The sequence below is a fragment of the Myxine glutinosa genome, chromosome 2 (genome assembly GCF_964187855.1).
Source record: "Myxine glutinosa chromosome 2, kmMyxGlut1.1, whole genome shotgun sequence".
In the NCBI taxonomy this organism is placed as follows: domain Eukaryota; kingdom Metazoa; phylum Chordata; class Myxini; order Myxiniformes; family Myxinidae; genus Myxine; species Myxine glutinosa.
Window position 1 is genome coordinate 106,644,735 of NC_136262.1, and position 21,327 is coordinate 106,666,061.

Below are 21,327 nucleotides of genomic sequence, written 5' to 3' on the forward strand. Positions count from 1 at the left end.
CCTTTTGTCACACAGAAGTTCCCTTTCATGAATTCCCTCCACAGTTCTGGGTGCTGCTTTTCAGTCTCCTGCATTGTTGAAATGTAGAGAGGGAGCAACCGAGCATAGTTTAGATGATCGTGAGCGAAGAAGTACTTCGTGAGAGACTCGATGCTCTCCATATGCAGCAGCAGATCACGTTGTCTTGTACTTCTAATGAACAGAAGGATAGTCTCAAACTGTTTCATGTAGTTCAGGATGAAGCGCTGTATCTTGTTTGTGCTGACCTCAAATTGTTCCAGTTTTTTGGTCATATCTCTGGACTCCATCATGGCCAATGTTTTTTTGAGAATGTCGCATAGATTCTTCTCTGGCTCCATGCTCCCGCTGATGTCTCTCTGATATGCCTCTCCCAGACGAACAGATGACTCGTTCAGATAGGCCCTTTCTTCAGGTTCCATTGCCAGGAATCTCTGGAAGTACAGGTTGTACAAAGCGATCAGTGTTACCATGTGTGCCTCCAGAGCTCGATACAAGTGCCTCCCATTTAGTATTTGGCTCACTGTGGTTGGCGAGAAAAGTCCAGCCTCGACCCATGCCTGATCAATTCCACTCCCTTCCACGTATTTTCCTAATGCAGCTAAGGCCCAAAACACAACATGTAGCTCACCAGGTCGGAAGAGGAATTGCTTCCTGATGTCCTCGCGTTCCACCCACAGCTTCATCGCCAGGTCGTATAGCTGCAAATCGAGAGTATTGACTGTGATTGCCTCACTCCCCATAACACGAGTTGTGATGTTGTGAGCTCTCATCAGACCCGTGTACAGTGTATCATAGTCTGTAGGAGGCGACCTTATCAACGGAGGAACGAGAGCAACATTGGTCTTCTCACTGGACGAAGATAGCAAGGAATTGAAGGCTCCCCACGTCCCCGGAGCTGTGAGTTTGACGTCAACTTCTCCTTCTTCCTCGAAGTTCAGGCATCCAATCATCCAGGTCATATCGGTTTTCTTGTTCTTGTCTGTCTCGGGTTTTGATGTGAGCAGCTTGCAGTCGCTCTTTCTCTTCTCGGGTGCTGGCTTCTTGCAGGTCAACGTTTTACAGCCAACTGCATCATGTATCGTTTGAGCTTTTGATGACCGGTCAAGTTCAATTGGTGGTATCATGGGTGATTTCTCCGGTGATACAGGCTGGTAGATCGCAATTGCTGTACCATGAAGGGTATTCATCCCGCAAGGAGTTGACTCTAGAAAATCGATGTTGTCCATGGCAAACCAGACGAACGTGTCCTGAACCAACCATGGTGGTAGACAGATGCCTCCGGTGGACTCCATTTGCTTCAGTACGGAGTTGGCAATGCTGGTCTCAATCTCCATGACCTTTTTGTAGGAGATGGCGAGGTCCAGATGTGCAAGTTTCTCTACAAGTGCCTTGGATCGTGTGTTTTTGTGTATGTCGAGAGCTAAGCCCACACTCAATGGAGTTTCAAATCGTTGTTTGAATGATCCATCCTCGCTTCTTGGTTCGTACGATACCTGTCGGTCAGATTTATAAGCACCGACAAAGTGCTGCGCCAACAATGATGCACTCACACCAATGGAGTCCTCCCTGTTGCTATTTCCTACTTTCCTTGTTCCCATGACTGCATGCTTGCAGAAGATGTTGAGCATCGGGGGTGGCTTGTAATCAGCAAAGGTTCCATTAAATTTCCATGCTGGGGAAGATGCGATGTCTTTCCTCAATATTTTCGCAGCTCGCAAAAGTACTTTAAAATCGTCTTTGATGCTGTCTGCTGTAATTGTGCTTGATATCATGTGGTCTTTGAGCTTTGTGGAAAGAATCTGCTCTGGCTTTGTTTTGTTTGAGGGCCGGCTGAAATGAACATCGGCAATGTTGTCTAGGATCAATTGTTTCAGGTATGGCTTATAACTATGGTTGTCTGAGACCGGAAAGTCGTGCTCCTTAAGTAAATTGACATAGGTTACATGAATTTCATTCATATTCAGCACAGCATTTTCAGTAGTATCATTCAACGCAGTTTCAACAATTTCAATGAGTTCAAGGTCTGATAACACCTGACCAAAGTTAACATTGGTTGTTTCTGTTTGTTTTTCCGTCTTAACTATAGCACGTTTGGCCTTAACTACACATGGTAAATGATATTTCATGTCCTCAGCCATTGCTTGCAATGGGTCAGGCGAACTTATGACACTGTTCAGTCTCACTTTCAGATTGTCATTACTTGTTTCTTGGCCAATGTTTCTGATCTGGAGTCCCATGTTCTTTGTTGACACATTGTGTAGTTCACTTCCTCTGTCTTCCTGGCATATGACACATCTGAGCGCGTCAAATGTCTGTTCTCGGGAACACCTTCTGGATGTTGACGTGCTTTCCCCTAGATCACTAGAACTTGGTCGTCCTCTCTTTTTCAGTCGGATTTCTGCGGCACTGCCTGATGTTGTTCCTTTCTCAAACCTAGCCTTTGCTCGATCAATGTGCATCTTATTGGTAACATCTTTGTAACAAGCTTTATGGTAGCGGAGACCTTTTGCGAGCAATTCTTCAGCAGAGGAATATTGCAAACGTCTATTCAATGATGCAAACTTTGTTTCACCATACGTGTACTGTTCCTCAGCACCTGCCATCAGTTTCTCGACAGAGGAGAGTTTTGGTTTCGTTACAAAGGTTGTATAGTCTGTTTGCCCTATGGCCATTTGGCATACAAAACAAAGTCCGAAATCTACTGACTTCTCAATCTTCCTGGGTGGTGAGTCACTCATCTTGAAGGTAGGTGTAATTTTCTAGACACTCTTGAACTGTCGTCGGTCCTGCAAAGATAGATACTACTATTCAGATTCACATTTCGTCAACACAGTCAAAACCAGACCTTAACTAGATGGTGGAAACTTAATTAACCGATTTCATGCCGGCCGACCCCACTTTGGCTGGTATATGTCCACTATTTTATTTTCCTTGCATTTTTCTGTAAAAACAATGGCAGAAATGGCTTCCTTGGGTCTGAAAACATATAAAAGGACATATTATTCATGTTTATATGATATCTAGATACAAAGATATGCACAAAAGTGTATTTTCCAAATTTTATGGCGGCCATCTTGGATTTCTTCGAATTACTACCTATTAGACGTAAAAGAAAAAATGGAACCCTATTTTTTTTACATCTCTATAATATTCTGAAGCAGAATCCATTGCTAAATCAATTTTAACAAACAAAAAACACAAACAATATTGTTATGACATATGGGCCTGCACTATATAGGAAGCGCTTGAGTGCAGTTATTTTGTCCAAAGGTTGTGCTACCAAATATTATGTCGGGGGTGTCAATAAATTTGTCAATGCAATTTCTTTTTCTTTTCTGATTTAAAAGGATATATTAAGTTCTGAATAAATAAAAAAAAACAAAGGTTCTGTAATATTAACAGTGAAATAAGGAATTGTGGAGACCAAATACTTTTGTCAATTTAAACTTATTTTTAGAGAAAATTGTGTTATTTGGGGAAAAAAATGCGTGCGTGCGTCCGTCCATCCGTCCATCCGTCCATCCGTCTATTAGTATATTTCCTCGAGTCAGATTTCAATTCCGGAACAGAACAATTACGGTTAAAACCATTTTTGTAATTGCTACTCTTTAATTTAGATGCTGAAAATTATGTTAAGACTAATTGACTTACACATTTTGTGCTGGCAAAGGCAGGTTAAAAGTGGCCGGCAAGCAGAACCCAATTGTTGAAAACGCACACCCAGAGCACATGCGCGAAAGGTCTCGTTTAGTATTCATACGTCATTTTGAAAGCCCCGTATTCACCCACCTCCCCTCTAATCCCCCAACCCCTCCTAACAAGTGAGGGATTACCAAGCATAGAATAGCTATGTTGGTATTATCAAATGATTCACATTTGTGTATGCTTTAAGGGACATTGTTCTGTCATTTGCAGGGTGCTGTCATTGGCATTGATGATGAAGATGATAGCACTTTTACCATAACCGTTGATCAAAAGACATTTCACTTCCAAGGTAATAACAGGATTTCCTGTTATGTAATAACAGTAATAACAGGATATTTTGGATAAATGATGTAAACTAGGCGTGGTGACCCTTCGCTTCGCTGAAGGATTTAATCAATGGATAGCATGTTACACTTTACAAACAAATTGCATGTCTATCTTTGATCTTTATGAGGATGTAACATGAAGTGAACCGTGTGAAAAATTGATCTTTTTTAACACCTCGTTGTTGATGCTGTTGTTGTGGAAATGGTTGTTGTTGTTTTTGTGACCCTTCTGTGTACATTCGTATATTTTTGTATTGCTTTCAGAAGTCTTGCTATATATAATTTTGCGCTTTCTTGTCCTTCTCAATGGTTCCTGCTGTCATAGAATAATAAATGTTACCGTTGGAACTTGCGTGCGGACGTGCATGCGTGCGGACGGACGTGCGTGCGTGCGTGCATGCGTAAGCGAAGGACCGAATTCTAATTTGGTGTGTGGGTGCAACTAGTTGAGCTTCCATTCCTGCTTATTCTTCTTTAATCCTTGAAAGAGGGTTTTTTTTAATCCGGCATGACTAAACGGCTTTTAAATTAAACGGACACTAATTATTGTTCGAAGTAAATCAATCGTCAGCTTTCTAGCAGTACCAATTGTATTATTCTACGAAAGCAGGAACCATTTAGAATGAAGCGTGACACATGGACGGCCAATGGATGCTTCTCTTTTTAGTAATAGATGTAGTAACTGCTCGTTTGTAGAGTGCTTCCAGATTCTGGATTTTTCTGCTTGAGCATTAGTCTGAGTGAACTGAGGCTTGCAGTAAAGGTAAAAAATGTCTGCATTCATAAATAGGAAGGCTTTACTTGCACTTTGTGGAAAGAATCCACCATATAAAACAGTCAGTTTGTGTGTTTGTACAGATGTCTGTCACCCTTCATAAGGGTAGGCTTTAAAGGCCAATCTTTTAACACGAATGTATAATCACTACAGTCTATTTTTGAGGATAAAAAAACTCGAAAAACATTTTCCATAAAAGAGTAATTACATCTCTTGTATTGCAATTGTAGATGGTGGCTTGCAAACCAAGCCTAAAGGGTGGTGTACAGAAGCATTTTTAAAAATAACAATAAATACAGGAGGTGAAAGCAGGGTGATGCAGCAGGGAGGTGAAATTCGCTGCACGTGATGTGCAACATGCGCAGAGTGAAACGAGTGTTCATTTACATCCGCAGGATGTCTAATGAATAAAGATACAAGCACACCTTGCACTAGGCTGAGGCTTCAGACTTTAGCACTCTCACAAAGCTGCACCATCGAATAAACTGTTCCAACCTGTCATTTTGAAGGGCTTTTTAGTGGTAATGAAATAAAATGCATATTTTACATGGGGAAGTTCAGCAATGTTCTACATGTTGATGACATTAGGTTCCATCATGTCAAAGACAGAAAGATGGGAAGCAGCAGTATCATTCCGCAGCTCGGTGACATATTCCATTACATCTCGGATTAAGGATTATACACCATTCATTATAAGCTGAAGACTGCAGAGGAAGAACTTAATTCTGCAGATATTTCTAAGACGGTGACTGGCTTTGGAGGGAAACTTGGAAATGTGATATACCAAAGATAGATTATTTGCCTATTGTGAGGCCCAGGAGCTCATCGTGGCTGACCCCATAAATATGTTAAGATTGATCAGTCCGGCTTTGTAGAAGGACAAAGTAAGAGTGAGTGTTTATTTCAGTACAAAACGTGTTCAGATAGATAAACATTTGCTCATTTTCTAAAGATCTACAAAGGGATTCTGCAATTTCCTGTCTGGCACATTGGTCAGGAACTGTACACAGTGATGGCGTCCACCAAATGATAGTTTTATTTAAAATATCAAATAAACTTGTCATTGATTAGCTCAGAGACAGCTGTTGTTGAGTGGGGTAGGGATGTGCAACAACTGCCAGGTTTTGTCTTTCTATCAGGTGCACACAGTATTTTGAAAGTATGATTTGATTGTTGATTGTTTTGACGTGCTTTTTACGATTAGAGGGTCGAATCCTTATTACAATGCGGGCAGGGCAAGGACTTTGGGAGACCGTACACTTATTGGTGGAAAATCAATGCAATATGTTGGACTTAAACACAGGATCTCAGCATGAGCTCTTGGATTTGATGTTTATTTACCAGACTCAGTGGTGTAACGGTAGGGCGTCTGCTCTGAGTCTGGGAGGTCGGTGGTTCGCACCCTGACTGAGTCATACCAAAGACTTTATTAAAATGGTATATGCTGCTTCCTTGCTTGATGTTCAGCATTTAAAAAACGATAGAGCATAGCCAAACAAAAATAGGTTGGCAAACAAATGCATAGCCTGTATGGGCCTAAAGGTATCCTCCTGCGTTGAAGCTGCTTGTTGGGGATCCCTTGTTTCTTTATTTATTTATGTATTTATTATTATATTTATTTTATTTTCTACTGTTGTACTTTGCTGTTTGGTGAGTGTTTGTACTCTTTCTTTTGTCCAGCACGCAACACAGATGAGCGAGAAAAGTGGATCAACGCACTGGAGGAGACTATCCATCGGCACTCGCGGCAGCACAGGGTCAGAGCAGATCTGGCACGCGCCTTATGGCACCTCTCACCCTGACAACGTTTCGTCACTATGTGACGTTGGCTTCTTGACAGCACCTTCAGGGGCCAGGTGCACACTTGAGCTCGGGAAAGTGCATAAAATCTCCTTGCATAGCCAGCTCTTGCTGAAATGCATATTAAAGCCGGCCATGAAGCCATTGGCTAGGGTGCACTCTGGCCTGTTCTTTGTAGACAGACATACAGAGCAATTTAAACTTTGACATGAGTAAGTAGGTCACCATGCAGTTATCATCGCTTGGTGGTACTCGTGCTTGCAGCCTCTCCGAGCTGCTGGTAAATGTTGATTAGACAACAATATGCAAAGGCAGCCATTCCTTGTCACTGTGAACGGCGCAGGATTGCTTTGTTTGGATCTGTGAGCTGTGAGGCCGGTGGTGTGGATCTGTCCATTTGGCGTTTTTTTGGTCTGTACAGGGGATTGAGTCTGGTGCTTTATCCACTGGAGGAGACTTTGACCAGAAATTGGCAGAAGCGGATGCCTACCTGCAAATCCTCATTGAGCAGCTGAAGGTAATGCAAGTTAAACAGCACTGAAGCAAAAATAGTGCATATCTTGTTAACTTTTACCACTGTTGTCTCTGCTTTTTCGATCTCCACTCGTGGGCTTCATGATTTCTGGCTCATCAGTTTGGAGTTGCTTTTACGTGAACTTGTTCCAGAAATGTTAAACTGGAGTTTTTAGAATTTTGCATCACATTGCAGAGACCAAGGTTGTGTGTACATGACAATCAATTCCCCTTAATGTCTATTGTTGGCGTCAAACCCCTCAATATAATCCTCCTCGCCCTGCCCCCTCTCTGCTTCCTCCTCATCCCACCCCCTCTTTGCTTCTTTCTTGTCGCACCCCTCTCTGCTTCCTCCTTATCCCACCCCCTCTTTGCTTCCTTTTTCTCCCACCCCTCTCTGCTTCCTCCTCATCCCACCCCTCTCTCCTTCCTCCTCATCCAGCCCCCTCTCTGCTTCCTCCTCGTCCCGCCCCCTCTCTGCTTCCTCCTCGCCCCGCCCCCTCTCTGCATCCTCCTAGTCCCGCCCCTCTCTGCGTCCTCCTAGTCCTGCCCCTCTCTCCTTCCTCCTCATCCCACCCCCTCTCTCCTCTCTCCTTCCTCCTCGTCCCACCCCCTCTCTGCTTCCTCTTAGTCCCGCCCCCTCTCTGCTTCCCCTTCGCCCCACCCCTCACTGCTTTTGCCAATCAGTCAGGCATCATTTGTTAGATGGTATTGTTGTAACAGCATCTGCAATTGTCACGTATGGCTTAATGTAGAGGGGCAGTACAACCATAGTCTTTTTTGTCTTTCTTTTTTAAGGCCTGTCATCTGAACAAATTTTGAAATATATTTGATATATTTATTGTACCCTTTGAATAAGCTAAATTACACCGGACTTTGTGTAATTTGGTGGCATTTTGGTTGGAGGGGCTGCTCTGAGTTTGGGGGGACGGGCGGGGTGCAGTTGGTGGTTCAAACCCCGCTGAGTCATACTAAAGACGTAAAAATGAAATGGTGCATGCTGCTTCCTTGACTAGTTGTCCCCCGTCGCACCGCGGAGCGAAAGGGGGACTATGGTTTTCCCGTCCGTGCGTGCGTGCGTAAGCGAAGGACCGAATTCTAATTTAGTGTGTGGGTGCAACCCACGTCAAAATCCAAGATGGCCGCCGCCATGTATGTCTGAACCTTGTGAGCGGAATATCTTGAAAAATAAACGAACTACTAACTTCTAATCTGGTGTGTGGGTGTATCTACGCATAAGGAAGAACGCCATTGAAAATTAGGTCGCCACGTCAAAATCCAAGATGGCCACCGTCATGTATGTCTGAACCTTGTGAGTGAAATATCTTGAAAAATAAACGAACTACTAACTTCTAATCTGGTGTGTGGGTGTATCTCCGCATAAGGGAGAACGCTATTGAAAATTGGGTCGCCACGTCAAAATCCAAGATGGCCGCCTTGCGTCTTCCACTTTGTCAACTCATCACTTCACCGATGGGGGGCCTAATCGTAACGCTTGTCATTATGAAGAATAGAGCATAGGCAAGCCATAATTTGGTAATATTAGTACAGGCTTTGATGGGTTTAATGGCTGCCTCCTGCATCGAAATTCCTTGTTCGAGAACTCTTATTTATTTGACACACACACACACACACACACACACACACACACACACACACACACACACACACACACACACACACACACACACACACACATTATGACTCGCACGTTGTGAATGTATACTAAATTGGGATCTTAAGAGGCTTTTGAGAAACCACTTTCGGGCAGAAAATCGTGGATATGTAATCAGCGATGTTTGCATGAAACACTAAACTTAAAGGAACTGCCAACTTCCTCACAAACTTTGAGTGGGCTCCTCATTGATGAGATGGGCAGGGCTTATACAAAATTTCAAATCCATTGATACTAAATTTGGTACAGCATTCTTTTATAAAAGCTTTTTTGAAATTTTCTTTGCAGTGCTTTGATGATAAACTGAAGATCTGCATAGATGAAGAGCAGAGGAAGGTAGGATGACAATGTTGCATAATGCAGATCATTCCATTTTCACATTCCCTCATCCTCTATGGTGGTGGTCGTTCACGTTATATAATATCCTCCAGTGTGGTGACACTTCATATCAGGTGATTCAGGTTCATCATTTCATTATTGTGTGCAATCATAATTGTTAACACTGACCTGCCATATTTACCATTGTGTTTCACGTGGAAAACAAAATGTGCTGTGGTTCTGTCTGTAGGTCCCATGCCTTGCTGTGTGGCGTAACCAACTTTGTGCTGATCAGACTGTGGAAAAGTACATCATTTCTAATACAATGTCCCATTTTTATTGCAGAAAGTTGCAGATCTCAAAGATGTATCCATTGTAAGTTCTCCTTTTTTATTTTTTGTTTCCTTGTGAAATTTACATTGTCTTTGTAGAAATTATTGTGAGTAATTCCCATCCATCGGTGGAAATAGTGCCACCTTTGGTGGTAGCTGGTTAACAAATTATTTTCCTTTATCTTATGATACTAGTATGCCCACTCTGTACAGGAGCAGCAGGAAGGGTCATGTTATCCTCTATGGTTTATATAGATTACAGTATATCTAGGCTCAGGCCTCAAGAACGTCAGTGGTGTGTTTAGTTACCAAGTTTCTTGTGGAGCGCTCACCAGGTGGCTTAAGCATTCAAACTAGCACTCCATTCAAAACCGTTCATGAGGAATGGCTGTCTAGGCAAGTGCTAGCTATCTGCTTGGTAACTGAACACACCCTGGGTTTCCTCCATTTTGGTTTATTGTTATTGGGAGCCAACACCAACATTTCAGTTTATTGTCAAAGCCAACATTGTAAGATGATGCCATAGATCACCCAAGTGCAGCAAGCAAGGCTGCTCAGGTTGAGCCCTGGTCCCACTCTGAACAGAGTGCGACTGGGTCCCTGCCCTCCTCCCAACCCCCCCCCCCCCCCCCCCCCCACAACATCTGCAATCCCAAGCCACTTGTTCTCCTCCCGCCACTACCACCACATCACCCCCTCTCCTGGCAGCTTCCACCAGACTGCAACCTGGGCAGAGATTTCCAAGAGGCGGCTCAGGAGCTTTAGAATAAGGGCCACGGCATCAATGCCATAGGCCGACTTCCAACGCTACCGGAGCCGCCCCAAGGACCTCTCTACGTGATTTGCTTTCTTACGGGGCAAAATCTTCCACTTATGAGTCAGATCTGGCCCTTTGCTATGGGGCAACAGCGTCACGATCGAGACCACTAGGCGATCCATAAGAGCGTCCGGCACCCCCAAGAAGCGTTTGGACTTAAACCCGTACAGTACGCACGTTGGGCCGGTGCATATGTAGTGGCAGGCCAACACGCTCTGTCAGAAGTCGCTTGAGCGAGTCAACCGCCACCTGCCGCCCCCTCCAAAGGCTTGGAGAGCACTGCCAGGTCCGCGTCTCATCGGGACCCATAAACCAGTGACACCCAGGCCCACTGTGTACTGTAGCCAGCTACCTGGTCCACCCGCAGTTGCGAGAGGCCACCCCAGGGACCCAGCCACAATCCCCCTGAACCCCCCCCGCCCCCCCAACCGCCGAGGTGCATATGGAGCAAGTCCCCAGGACCGAGCCCACCTGGCCAAGCCAGGATGGACAGTCCAGAAGATCGCTATGCGGGTCTCGCATGTTGGGTGCTGCCACACGAGGTCAGAAGCTGCCGGCCAAAGACAACCCACCAGAGGAGGTCTGTCGGCAATCCTTCAATCCGAAATCTCGTGTAGACCAACCCCTTGAGAGGGAAGGCCTGGGCCCAGCGACCAAAGACTACAGCGCAGCGATGCGTATCATTGCGCAGGCCCGCAGTCGCGGGATCCACCAGCATGGTTAAGGGGTAAGAACAGACTAGTGGAAAATCTGAACAATGTGTAATGGAGGGACAAAGTGTAGAACATTCCTGCATTAAAATACATGAATTATTATTCATTTTCTCAAGGTTGGCCGAGAGAGAGATGGACGGGTGAGCATCAGTATTCCAATGCCGAGGGTTTGTGTCTACGAAAAGATACAATGTATTTTCCAGTGAGGAACGTAGGTCATTGATTCCCAAGGAATTCGGATTTGAGAGTTTTTACCTGCATTTTCAACTATGCTATTATTATTATTATTATTAGCATGTACGACCTGTCGCTTCACTGACGGAAACGCCAATCTTTGCGTAATTGAAAAAAAAAAAAAAAGGTTGTTGTTGTTTGGTGTTAAAAAAGACATTAAATGAAAAAATGAGGAAAAATAACATTAGGATGTGTATAGGGAGAGTGTTAAAGGAATATTCTTCACAGCCTTTTTAGATGCTGAATTGCAAATAAATATACAACAACAATAGGAGGAAGATCAAAATGAAAAAATAATTTCACCCTTCCCCTTCCCTCTCTTCTTTCTTTTGAATAAATTGTCTCGGGTACGTATTAGACATGCACCAGGCCAGGAAACAATGTCTGATGTCCCATTGTCTCTGTGTGCTCTCTTGTTCCTCATATCTTGATCTCTCCTTCCAATTTGGGCTTTCCGTTTCCTCGGCATAGCTGTGATGGGTAATTGATGGGGCAAGATGAAAACTAATTCAGCTGGAAGTGCTGCCCTCTGTACCGGTATAACCAGTGGGGAAATGCTTATGTAATGAATAGATGGTATAGTGTTTTCACTGACAGGTTTTACGAGAATATAAAAAAAAACATAGGGGCAATACCCCTGGCGCTCACCTGGTAGAATAAACAGTATACTGCACTGACAAAAGCTATTTTAAACCAATTTCAATGCTTGCTTGAAGACAGGAATTATACTTACATAATCATAAGACTTTAAATAAACAAACAAAAAAATACCTATTTGGGGGGGAAACCCCTCCCCTCTTCCACCCCGTGTACCTCAGACCCCAATTTTTCCAATGCCTTGAACAAACATTGGTACATCACGGATGATGAAGGTTGTGGTGACGTTTCATCAAAATTGTGTGTGTAGTTTGAGGAAAAAGCAAATTCCTATTTTGGGGGGTCAAACCTGGATCCACTTTGATCCCTGCTAGACCCCGTTAGAACCTGAATTTTTTAATGCCGTGAACAAATTTTAGTCACAACACAGCAAATATCATTTGTGCCAAATTTGGTCGCAATACCATCAGTGGTTTCGTAGAAGTTTCAAGTGTTTATGGACGGACTGACAGACTGACCGACTTCGTGCCATCACAACAGCTCCCCCTTCGTTCCAAGTGAGCTAATTAACTTGCACCCTTTAAAAATCTCGCAAATAAATTATTGAAATGTCAGCTGCTTTTTTGTTCTTCTCCTTTTCTCACCTGTGTTGCAAGTAGACTGTAGAGCGGCCTGCTTTGTGATGCTTTAATACCGCGTTCCACAACCTTTTTAGCCCAGGACCCAATAAAAAACCCAGGCATGCAGTCGCGACCCATCGAACCCCCCCCCCCCCCCCCCCCCCACAAACCGTCACGGAAATATCGATTGCTTATGACGTTAATATCTTGTTAAGGGTTCGGTTCATCATCTCTGTACATTAGTACAATTCGTAATTGAACAATAAAGCAAAGTGACGACAATCATACCAAACACTGTCCTTATTTTGTACGGATCTCCACGACCATGAGGAGAGAGAGAGCGAGAGACCACGCCCCCCTTGAGAATGAGCAGCGACTTCGATCACAGACACCGCCCACTTGATATTATTGTCAGCCAATCAGGCGTAAACTCCCTGCCTTGTTAGCAGCTTCGGAAGAGATGAATCCGCCCCTACGATGAATCCGGATGAAGATGATGAAGATGAAGATGAATCTCACAACATTCATTGGCGGTGTATCTTTTGTGAAATAGAATAAAACTTTAATTATTAAAGTGACACGCCAAGATAAGGTGTTTGAACTTTATTTTAATCTTCATCGTGAATAGATGATGAACTTAAAATGTAACATGAACTGATAAACAAAACAAGAATAACTTTTACTGAAAAAACCCGATATACATCTGAACTTATATCCAGGTTCAATGTTCCGTTATCATGAACAACATTAAAGAAACAACTTTCACTGATTAAACCCGAAAGTGAAACTTACAAGCCTAATTTAAATGTTCCGTTAGCAACATTGTAGATGTGGATTATCCACATCAGTGCGATGGTTGACTTTGCATATTGGCTACGCGATCATCGATTCGGCTTTGAAGCGGCGACAATGCGATTCTCAGGTTGGCGCACAGGGCCACTGTCTCCAGTTTGTTTCGATACTTGGACTTCAGATATGTCACCGTTGAGAAACCTGCCTCACACATCCACGTCGTCGTGAATGGCATCAGGAACTTTATCGCGAGATGGGCAATCTCTGGGTACTCATGAGACACTGTCAACCAAAACTTTACTAAAGTGTCCTTCCTGAACAGTGTCTCAAGTGTACCGTCGGACACGATGTCGATCAAGTCCTCTTTCAATCTGTTGGAAAAGTTGGTTGCAGCACTGCTGAACGTCGTTTGAATAAGGGTCTCGGATCCACTTCTTCTCCACGCGTGGATCAACAGGAAAGTATTCGTCAAATTGTTTGCGCAGGTTCACCAGATGTTCGACGATGACATCCTTAATGTCCACACGCTCCTCAACACTCTTGCTGAGCAGATCACCCAGGTTTTCGAACATGTCAAATTCATCATTGGTCTGTACTCTTCTCTTTCATAGATCCAGCTTTGACTTGAACGCCGCTATCTTGTCATACATTACGAACACGGATTTCGCCTGCTTGTTCGTTTTGCCCTGGAACGATATGTTCAGATTGTTCAACAAGTTGAAGATGTCGGCCATGTATGCCAATGTTGCGATGAATTTGTTGTTTTTGTAGCAGACTGCCAGGTCTGACCTAGCCACCTCCAAGAATGAGAGGACCTGGTCGCGAAGTTTATACAATCTTGCCAAAGCATCTCCTCTGGAGAGCCAGCGAACAACTGCAAAATACAGCACCGTGGTGTGTTCTGCATCTTGCTCCTTACACAGCTCTGCAAACAACCTCGAATTTAGGGCGCTCTTCCTGAGATGGTTGATTGTTTTCACTGCAATGTCCATTACTTCGGCAAGTCTAGGTGACATCTCTTTCGCCGCTAATGCCTCGCGGTGGAGGAAGCAGTGGGTCCAGCTTGCCTCTGATGCCACATCTTGGATGAGCTTAATGACACCGCTGCGCCGACCTGTCATTGATGCTGCACCATCGGTACAAACGCCAACAGTCTTCCCACCTGAGGCTATGCAATGCGATGTGTTTGTTCATTACTGCGAATATTTCTGCGGCCGTGATCTTGGTCTGTAGCTCGTCACATGCCAGAAGATCCCCCATAAAATCATTGCCATGCCGATTGTTACGTGTTCCTCCCCAACCCCCTGGTCACGGTGTACCTCCGAATCCCGAGAGGAGCCACGGCAGAAAAATTATGTTATTCTGTGTTAGAAATCAACAGTGAAACCACACCAATGATTTTAAACGAACAAATGTTGTATTAAAAATCACACACAAGAATAACGGTACAACCAATAGCAATCCAGAGTGCACTCTATATATCTTATGATGGTACCATCAACTAAAGTCAGATAACTCACGGCACTCCAAGTGAGTGAAAAAGGACACTCCTCAATGTCTCTATAACCTTCTCCAAGGCAAAGTTGATTCGCTCTAGTGATCGCTAGACCGATGTCCAGTCGAAACCCGAATCCCGCTGTCCAGTCGAGACCCGAATCCTGTACAGATGGCAATGGCAGTCACACAGCCGAAACTGTATAAAGGCGCCCTCCAGAAGAGCACGTTCACAGCTCAATCAGCAAACCGCAACGTAATTGGAGACGACGCGGTCGCGCACATACATCCCCGACAGACAGACGATAGGATGTTGAGAAGAGCTGACGCGTAGCAAAACCTTTGTCGGTGAACGAAGCGCGAGGTTCAAAATGGCCGACGGCTCTTACTTGAGTCGATGCGACCAGGCAAGGATTCGTCGGAATCTCAGCCTAAACCTGACTACGCAGATTTCTCAATCCCAGCGATAATACCTATCGCAGGATGTCCTTTCAAGGAACTCAAAATTCCCTCGCGACCTTCGTTAGACAACGCTCACTATGGAGCTCGACGTCACGCGTCTTGTCCGACTTTTCTCGCCACGCCTCTTCTTCGTCCCTCTCGTCGTCTTCCGGTTCGGTTTCCTGTATCATTTAAAGTTAACCTTTTTAACTTTTGATAACTGTTCATGCACAATAAACCTTTTGAAGATAATAATAGTACATATCAGAAATATGTCAAGTGGGTGAAAACCACAACAACGGAAGTGACGAATCCGTAAAAGATCGAAGGGATCTGTGTAGGAAAGTTCACTACATGGGCGCCTTTAGGAACGTGGCGTTCACGGTTAATCCATGTAGGAATTTTGGCTCGGCTGCTCCGCAGCATTCAGTGCTTCAACTCTTTCTAACTTTCGTAATAATCACGGTTCGACCGCTAGTCACTGTAGTCACGTGAATAGCGGTCTCCTTCTCGGCCACTACCCTGATAATCATTCCTTCGGGAGCTGCCGTAACTCTGGGAGCCTCCATAGTAATATCGACTGCGGCCACCACCAAAACTACCGCCACGTTTTCCTCTTCTGTAGCCCCTCGACGCTCTTCCAACCTCCAAAAGCTGCCCCTTTCCAAGTGCGACCAGTGACCAGCTGGAAGGGTCGTGTAGGATCGAATCTTCGATCGAAGGGTCGAAGAAGGGATCGATCGAAGGGATCGAAGGGTCGAATCCTGCGGCCGTGGTCTTGGTCTGTAGCTCGTCACATGTCAGAAGATCCCCAATAAAGATGAGATGATGACGAACAAAGATGAGAATCAACTCCTTCTGTGCGATGTCTATTGACTCGTCCAACTGGATGACGAACTTGTTGGCCTCTCGGTTTGCGTACAGCTGGTGCTCGATGTCTTCGCCCATGTCTATTATCCGTCGGCGAATCATGTCGGCAGAAAGTGGAATGGTGCTTATCTTGGAAGCCGTCGTCTCTCCAAGCACTTCTCTGCACATCGCCTTGGCGCATGGCAGGATGAGTTGCTCTGCAATACAAGATAAATAAAATAACATGAACATTTCTTTCACTTTATGATTAATCGTGATTTTGTTCCAAGGCAGCGGTTCTTAACCTTGGGGTCGTGACACCCCCCCCCCCTCCCCAATGGGGGTCGTTTGGGGTTTTCTGGGGGTCATGAAGGGGTCATAAATAACATATCAATTTGTTGAGCCCATTTTTAGGAACCTAACAAAGGTACATACCACACGCAGTATTTTGTTCGTGTATGCGCGTACGTCACGACCCCCAGGTTAAGAACCGCTGTTCCAAGGCATTATAAAAATTCAATATGTAGGATGTGATTGCCGCACGTACTTTTTAAAAAAGAGGCGAAGTTTAAGAATGGCTGTATTGCAACAAACAATAAAACTTATGAAGTTGTGATATACCAACGTATACATGGCACGAGTAATAGTAAGCAAGAACCTGACACATCAATATTTTAAAGACGAAATGAAAAACTAAATTTAACTATACTTACAGCGCCATGTATTACTTTATGAACCTACAAACCGCCAATGCAGTGAAATACTTTTACGAAAAAAAACAAAAAACTTACCCGCAATAGTGTACGGTTTCTTTTCTTTGGCTATCTTCTCCGCCACCAGGTAGCTGGCTTTGGTCAGTCCCTTTGACAGAAAAACAGCCGAACTCATTACTGACTTGCTGTTGTTCATCTCGCGTTCTTTCCGGAGAAAAAAACTCTCGCGACTTGTTGACATGATCTCCATGTTTCTTCTCGAGGTGCCGTTTCAGCATTTGGGGCCTGAGGGACTCGTTGGCCAACACGTCAAAGCATATCACACACTATGGTCGATGAACATTGTGCTTATCGATATTCAAGGTGAACCCATAGTTCAGGAACACAGGCTGATACTTTCTAGCCATGGCGAGTACGTTACGCTCACAGCTCAATCTTTCGAATGAAAAGCAATGGACATTCGCGTGTCGGAAACGAAACGTATGATCTGACTGACCGGATGCACGTGCGGTACATTGCGGTACATCGGTACAGCGCGGTAGAAGAGGCCACACTATAAAGTTTGTGTCGGCGTTCATTTGATCTATGTTCTGTTCAGTCAGGAGAAGTAAATCGTTGATAAAGTTGTATTTTTGTTTTTATTTTTTTTGTCGCACGATTGTATTTATGTTTTTTTGTCGCACGATCGTGCGACCCTTTGAAAATCCTTTGCGTCCGCGACCCATAGGTTGCATTGGGTAAACATTGGGTCGTGACCCATAGGTTGCGGAACGTCACTTTAATAGGCGGTGTATATTCAGAAAAAAAAAAAAAAGGCTAACCCCTGCTCTAGCAGGGAAAATGGCCTTAAAATGCCTTGTTGTTGTTGTATATTCAGAAATGGTGTTTAATAGGGCGATATTAAAATCGAAATGTTGAAAGAAAAACTATTGCATATAGCAAGCGTTTGCTGAATCTGATCGATATGAGAAACGGGATTGAATGAGGCTCTGCATTATTATATGTGAAGAAGATGATGGAGGAAGAGGTTTTTTTGTTTTAATGTAAATTTGTATGATTTGGATTCGTGGAGATTCGTGGAGATTTGGAATCGACATGGTGGATAAAACATCTTTGTCAGGAGAGGGATAAGTGGTTATGTTTACTTCCTGAGAGTGGTTTCATTGAAATCCTATCTCAAGTTGACCAAGAAAGTATGAAAGTTTTGGTTTCAGACCTGGTCACTCTACTCTGGACATGCGACATGCTGCTTCTGCTTTCTCAACAATGGATGGAGGTCCTCAACGCCAAACAGGAAATTAGAGCTGTCTCCCTTGACATTTCACGTGCCTTCGATACGGTCTGGCACCCTGCTCTGCTCACCAAACTCTCCTCCTTTGGTATCCATGGAAATCTCCACGCATGGCTGGCGGACTTCCTCTCTGGTCGTAGTCAACGTGTGGCCCTGAATGGGTTTCTCTCATCTCCTCTTCCTGTTCAGGCTGGAGTTCCCCAAGGTAGTGTTCTGGGCCCTGTGCTTTTTCTGGTCTTCATCAATGATCTCTCTGACTCTTGAAAATCCTCTCTGTCTCTTTGCTGACGACTCTACTCTCTGTCGCTCCATTCCTCCTCCCTCAGATCGGCAGTCTGCAGCCTCCTCACTCTCTGCAGACCTGGACAAAATCACAGACTGGTCAAACAAGTGGAACATGTCTTTCAATCCTGACAAATCTCACACTCTTACAATGTCTCTCCGAAAGGACCGACTGGACAACCCTCCCATCTACTTTCTCAACAATCCTCTCGAAGAAGTTCTGTCGCTCAAGCTTTTGGGTCTCACTATCTGCCATGATCTTTCTTGGGAAAACCACATTTCCAAGCTGGCCTCCAAAGCCAGTCGCCGACTGGGTATCCTCCGTCGTGCGAAGTCCTTCCTTGGCACACCTGAGCTCCTCACCATATACAAGGCTTTCATCCGCAGCTCAATGGAATACTGTTCCCCCCTCTGGGCTGGTGCTCCTGCCTCACACCTTGCTCGGCTTCACGCTGTTGAGGCCAAAGCTTTCAGAATCATTGGAATCTCCTGCGATGTAGTGAACACCGAGGGCCTTTCACTCACTCACCGCAGGCAGGTTGGTGGTCTTTCTGTCTTCTACCGACTCCTCTCCGGCCTTGCTCCCCCAGCTCTCTCTGTGCTCTGTCCCCCCAATATTCCTTCAGGTCGCACAAGATCTGCCTGCAACCCTCTTATGGTTAAACTGCCAAAGCCTAGGCTCTCTGCTCACCTTCACTCTTTCATTCCCCTTTTCTCCCGCCTCTGGAACAAACTCCCCCACTCCCTTCAATCCCACTCCTCCCTCCAGGTCTTTAAAACAGCTGTTCACCACCATCTCTTATCTTCCCCCACCGAAAACCTTGATCTTTTCTACCCCCGGTAATTCACCCCAGAGTCCTTGCAGTGTTCATATGTTTTATTCCTCTCCCACCTCCCCCCAAGTCCTCCCGATGTCCCTGCTCTCAAATGTTGTGTTTGTGTCCTTCCCCCTCTTCCCCTTCTCTTTTGTGTCCTTCCCCCTCTCTCCCCATCTTGTCTGCCGCTCCCCTTGTTTTTTGTGTTTTGTGTGTCGGTTTGTCTTTTTGTGTGATTAATGTTAGCTCTTTCAAGAGCCTCGATCTTGTATACAAAAAAAGAAGAAAAAAAAGAAGGATTCCTGGGAGATCCTGCTCTCTGTGCACGGATAACCAACGTCACGTGTTGGCATTTGCAGTTTTGACATGCGTGTCCATGTACGAATAAAAAATTTTGGATCACAAACATGCCTGAGAGTTACCCGAATTCACCATAATTGGATTTATTGAAATCGGTTAATCCATTCTCAACTTGTAACACGGCATACATACATACATACATACATACATACATACATACATACATACATACATACATACATACAGACAGACAGACGGCTCCTTTTATAATATAGATAGATTATTATTATTGTCCCCCATCGCACCGCGGAGCGAAAGGAGGACTATGGTTTTCCCCTCCGTCCGTCTGTCTGTGCGTCCGTCCGTCCGTGCATGCGTGCGTGCATGCGTAAGCGAAGGACCGAATTCTAATTTGGTGTGTGGGTGCAACCTGTTTTCTGAGGAGTTTGTAGACAGTGTGGTGAGTGTGACTAGAGCGAGTGATAGGTTGATGATGGTGAAAATGATGATTGGAAAGCTCTTGGTGAACGTCATCTCGGGATATGCTCCGCAGGTTGGTCAGAGCGATGAAGAGAAGGACAAGTTCTGGTGTGCGATAGAGAAGCTGATGGAAAACGTGAAAGATGAGGAAGTTGTTGTGGTAGGAGGAGACCTAAATGGACATGTGGGAAGGAGTATGGATGTTTTTGAGGGAGTTCATGGGGGTTACGGATATGGTGTGAGAAATGGAGAAGGTGAAAGGATTTTGGAGTTTGCTGATGGAGCTGATTTGTTGATTTGTAATACTCAGTTCCAGAAAGAGGATAATAAGCTTGTTACATACACGTCAGGTGGGTCTACGACAACCGTTGACTACCTGATGGTGCGTAGGCGAGATAGGGGGCACCTCCGGGACAAAAAGGTGATCCCGGGGGAGGAGGCTGTTTCACAGCACCACTTGGTTGTCTGCGACATAAGGGTGAAAGGTGCGAGGAGAGCTCGGCGGGTGAAGTACCAACCGAGAATGAAGGTGTGGAGGTTGAAAGAGGTGACAGTAAGGGAGGCATTAAAAGAGAGGCTGAGTAGGGTAGAGGATGATGTAGTTGAGCTTGAAAGTGGTTGGATGTCAATGAAAGCTGGTCTGTTGGGAGCCGTTGGTGAGGTATGTGGATGGACAAAAGGACCACCGAGGCACTCGGAAACATGGTGGTGGGATGATGAAGTTGGAAAGAGGATTGACGAGAAGAGAAAGAAGTTCAAGGAGTGGCAGAAGGCGAAGGGTACGGGAGCAGAAACAGCAGAGCATGAAAGTTATAAGGCAGCCAAGAAGGCTGCAAAGAAAGAGGTAGCAAAGGCGCAGGAGGCATGTAGGAAAATGTTCGGAGAATGCTTGGATTCGGAAGAGGGTCAGAGAGCAGTATTCAGGATTGCAAAGCAGATAGCGAAAGAGAGGTGTGATGTGTTGGGGGTGAGTTGCTTGAAGGATGAAGTGGGACAAATCGTTGTGGACCCAGATGGAATGAAAGGAAGATGGAAAAGATATATGGAAATGCTGTTGAATACAGAGAATGAATGGGATGGCAACATAGAGAGTAACCCAGTTTTAGGACCGGCAGAGAAGATAACTGAGAAGGAAGTTGAGGAAGCGATAAAAGCAATGAAGAGTAGAAAAGCGGGAGGGCCGACGGGAGTTGTGGGAGATATGTTGAAGGCAGCAGGAAGTTGGGGTGTGAAGAGAATGACAGACCTCTGTAATCTGGCGGTGAAAGAAGGCCGCATTCCAGTGGATTGGGAACTGAGTACACTCGTCCCTCTTTTCAAGGGGAAAGGTGACCCTCTAGAGTGTGGCTCGTACTGAGCGATAAAGTTATTGAAGCATGGAATGAAGGTATTGGAAAGGGTGTTGGAGAGGAGGATAAGGAAGA

The 21,327-nt window shown here is 44.8% G+C and overlaps 2 protein-coding genes across 4 annotated transcripts in view; one reads left to right on the forward strand and one right to left on the reverse strand.

Moving 5' to 3' along the window:
* OSBPL9 (oxysterol binding protein like 9) overlaps positions 1-21,327 on the forward strand; it is a 124,649-nt gene that overhangs the window by 27,685 nt on the left and 75,637 nt on the right. For all 3 annotated transcript variants that reach the window (XM_068107545.2, XM_068107548.2, XM_068107547.2), the window contains exons 3-7: positions 3,937-4,015; positions 6,508-6,584; positions 7,049-7,144; positions 9,104-9,151; positions 9,479-9,508. In XM_068107545.2, the coding sequence (XP_067963646.2) occupies positions 3,937-4,015; positions 6,508-6,584; positions 7,049-7,144; positions 9,104-9,151; positions 9,479-9,508 (330 nt within the window). The remainder of the gene's footprint in view (positions 1-3,936; positions 4,016-6,507; positions 6,585-7,048; positions 7,145-9,103; positions 9,152-9,478; positions 9,509-21,327) is intronic.
* On the reverse strand, positions 10,788-16,992 carry LOC144890976 (protein FAM200A-like). The gene is made up of 3 exons (XM_078772868.1): positions 16,814-16,992; positions 15,819-16,240; positions 10,788-11,072 (listed from the first exon to the last, which is right to left on the reverse strand). Exons 1-3 carry the CDS (start codon positions 16,983-16,985, stop codon positions 10,788-10,790), a joined length of 879 nt encoding a protein of 292 aa, XP_078628994.1. The 5' UTR covers positions 16,986-16,992.

Bases quoted from the DNA above. Each gene is read 5' to 3' on its own strand.
- LOC144890976 (XM_078772868.1), bottom strand. From the start codon at position 16,985: ATGGAGATCATGTCAACAAGTCGCGAGAGTTTTTTTCTCCGGAAAGAA. The intron at 16,241-16,813 runs GTAAGTTTTTTG...CTTGTATTGCAG, and splicing joins GAAACCGTACACTATTGCGG to AGCAACTCATCCTGCCATGC. The intron at 11,073-15,818 runs GTTGGAAGAGCG...ATTTTAATGCAG, and splicing joins GAAAGGGGCAGCTTTTGGAG to GAATGTTCTACACTTTGTCC.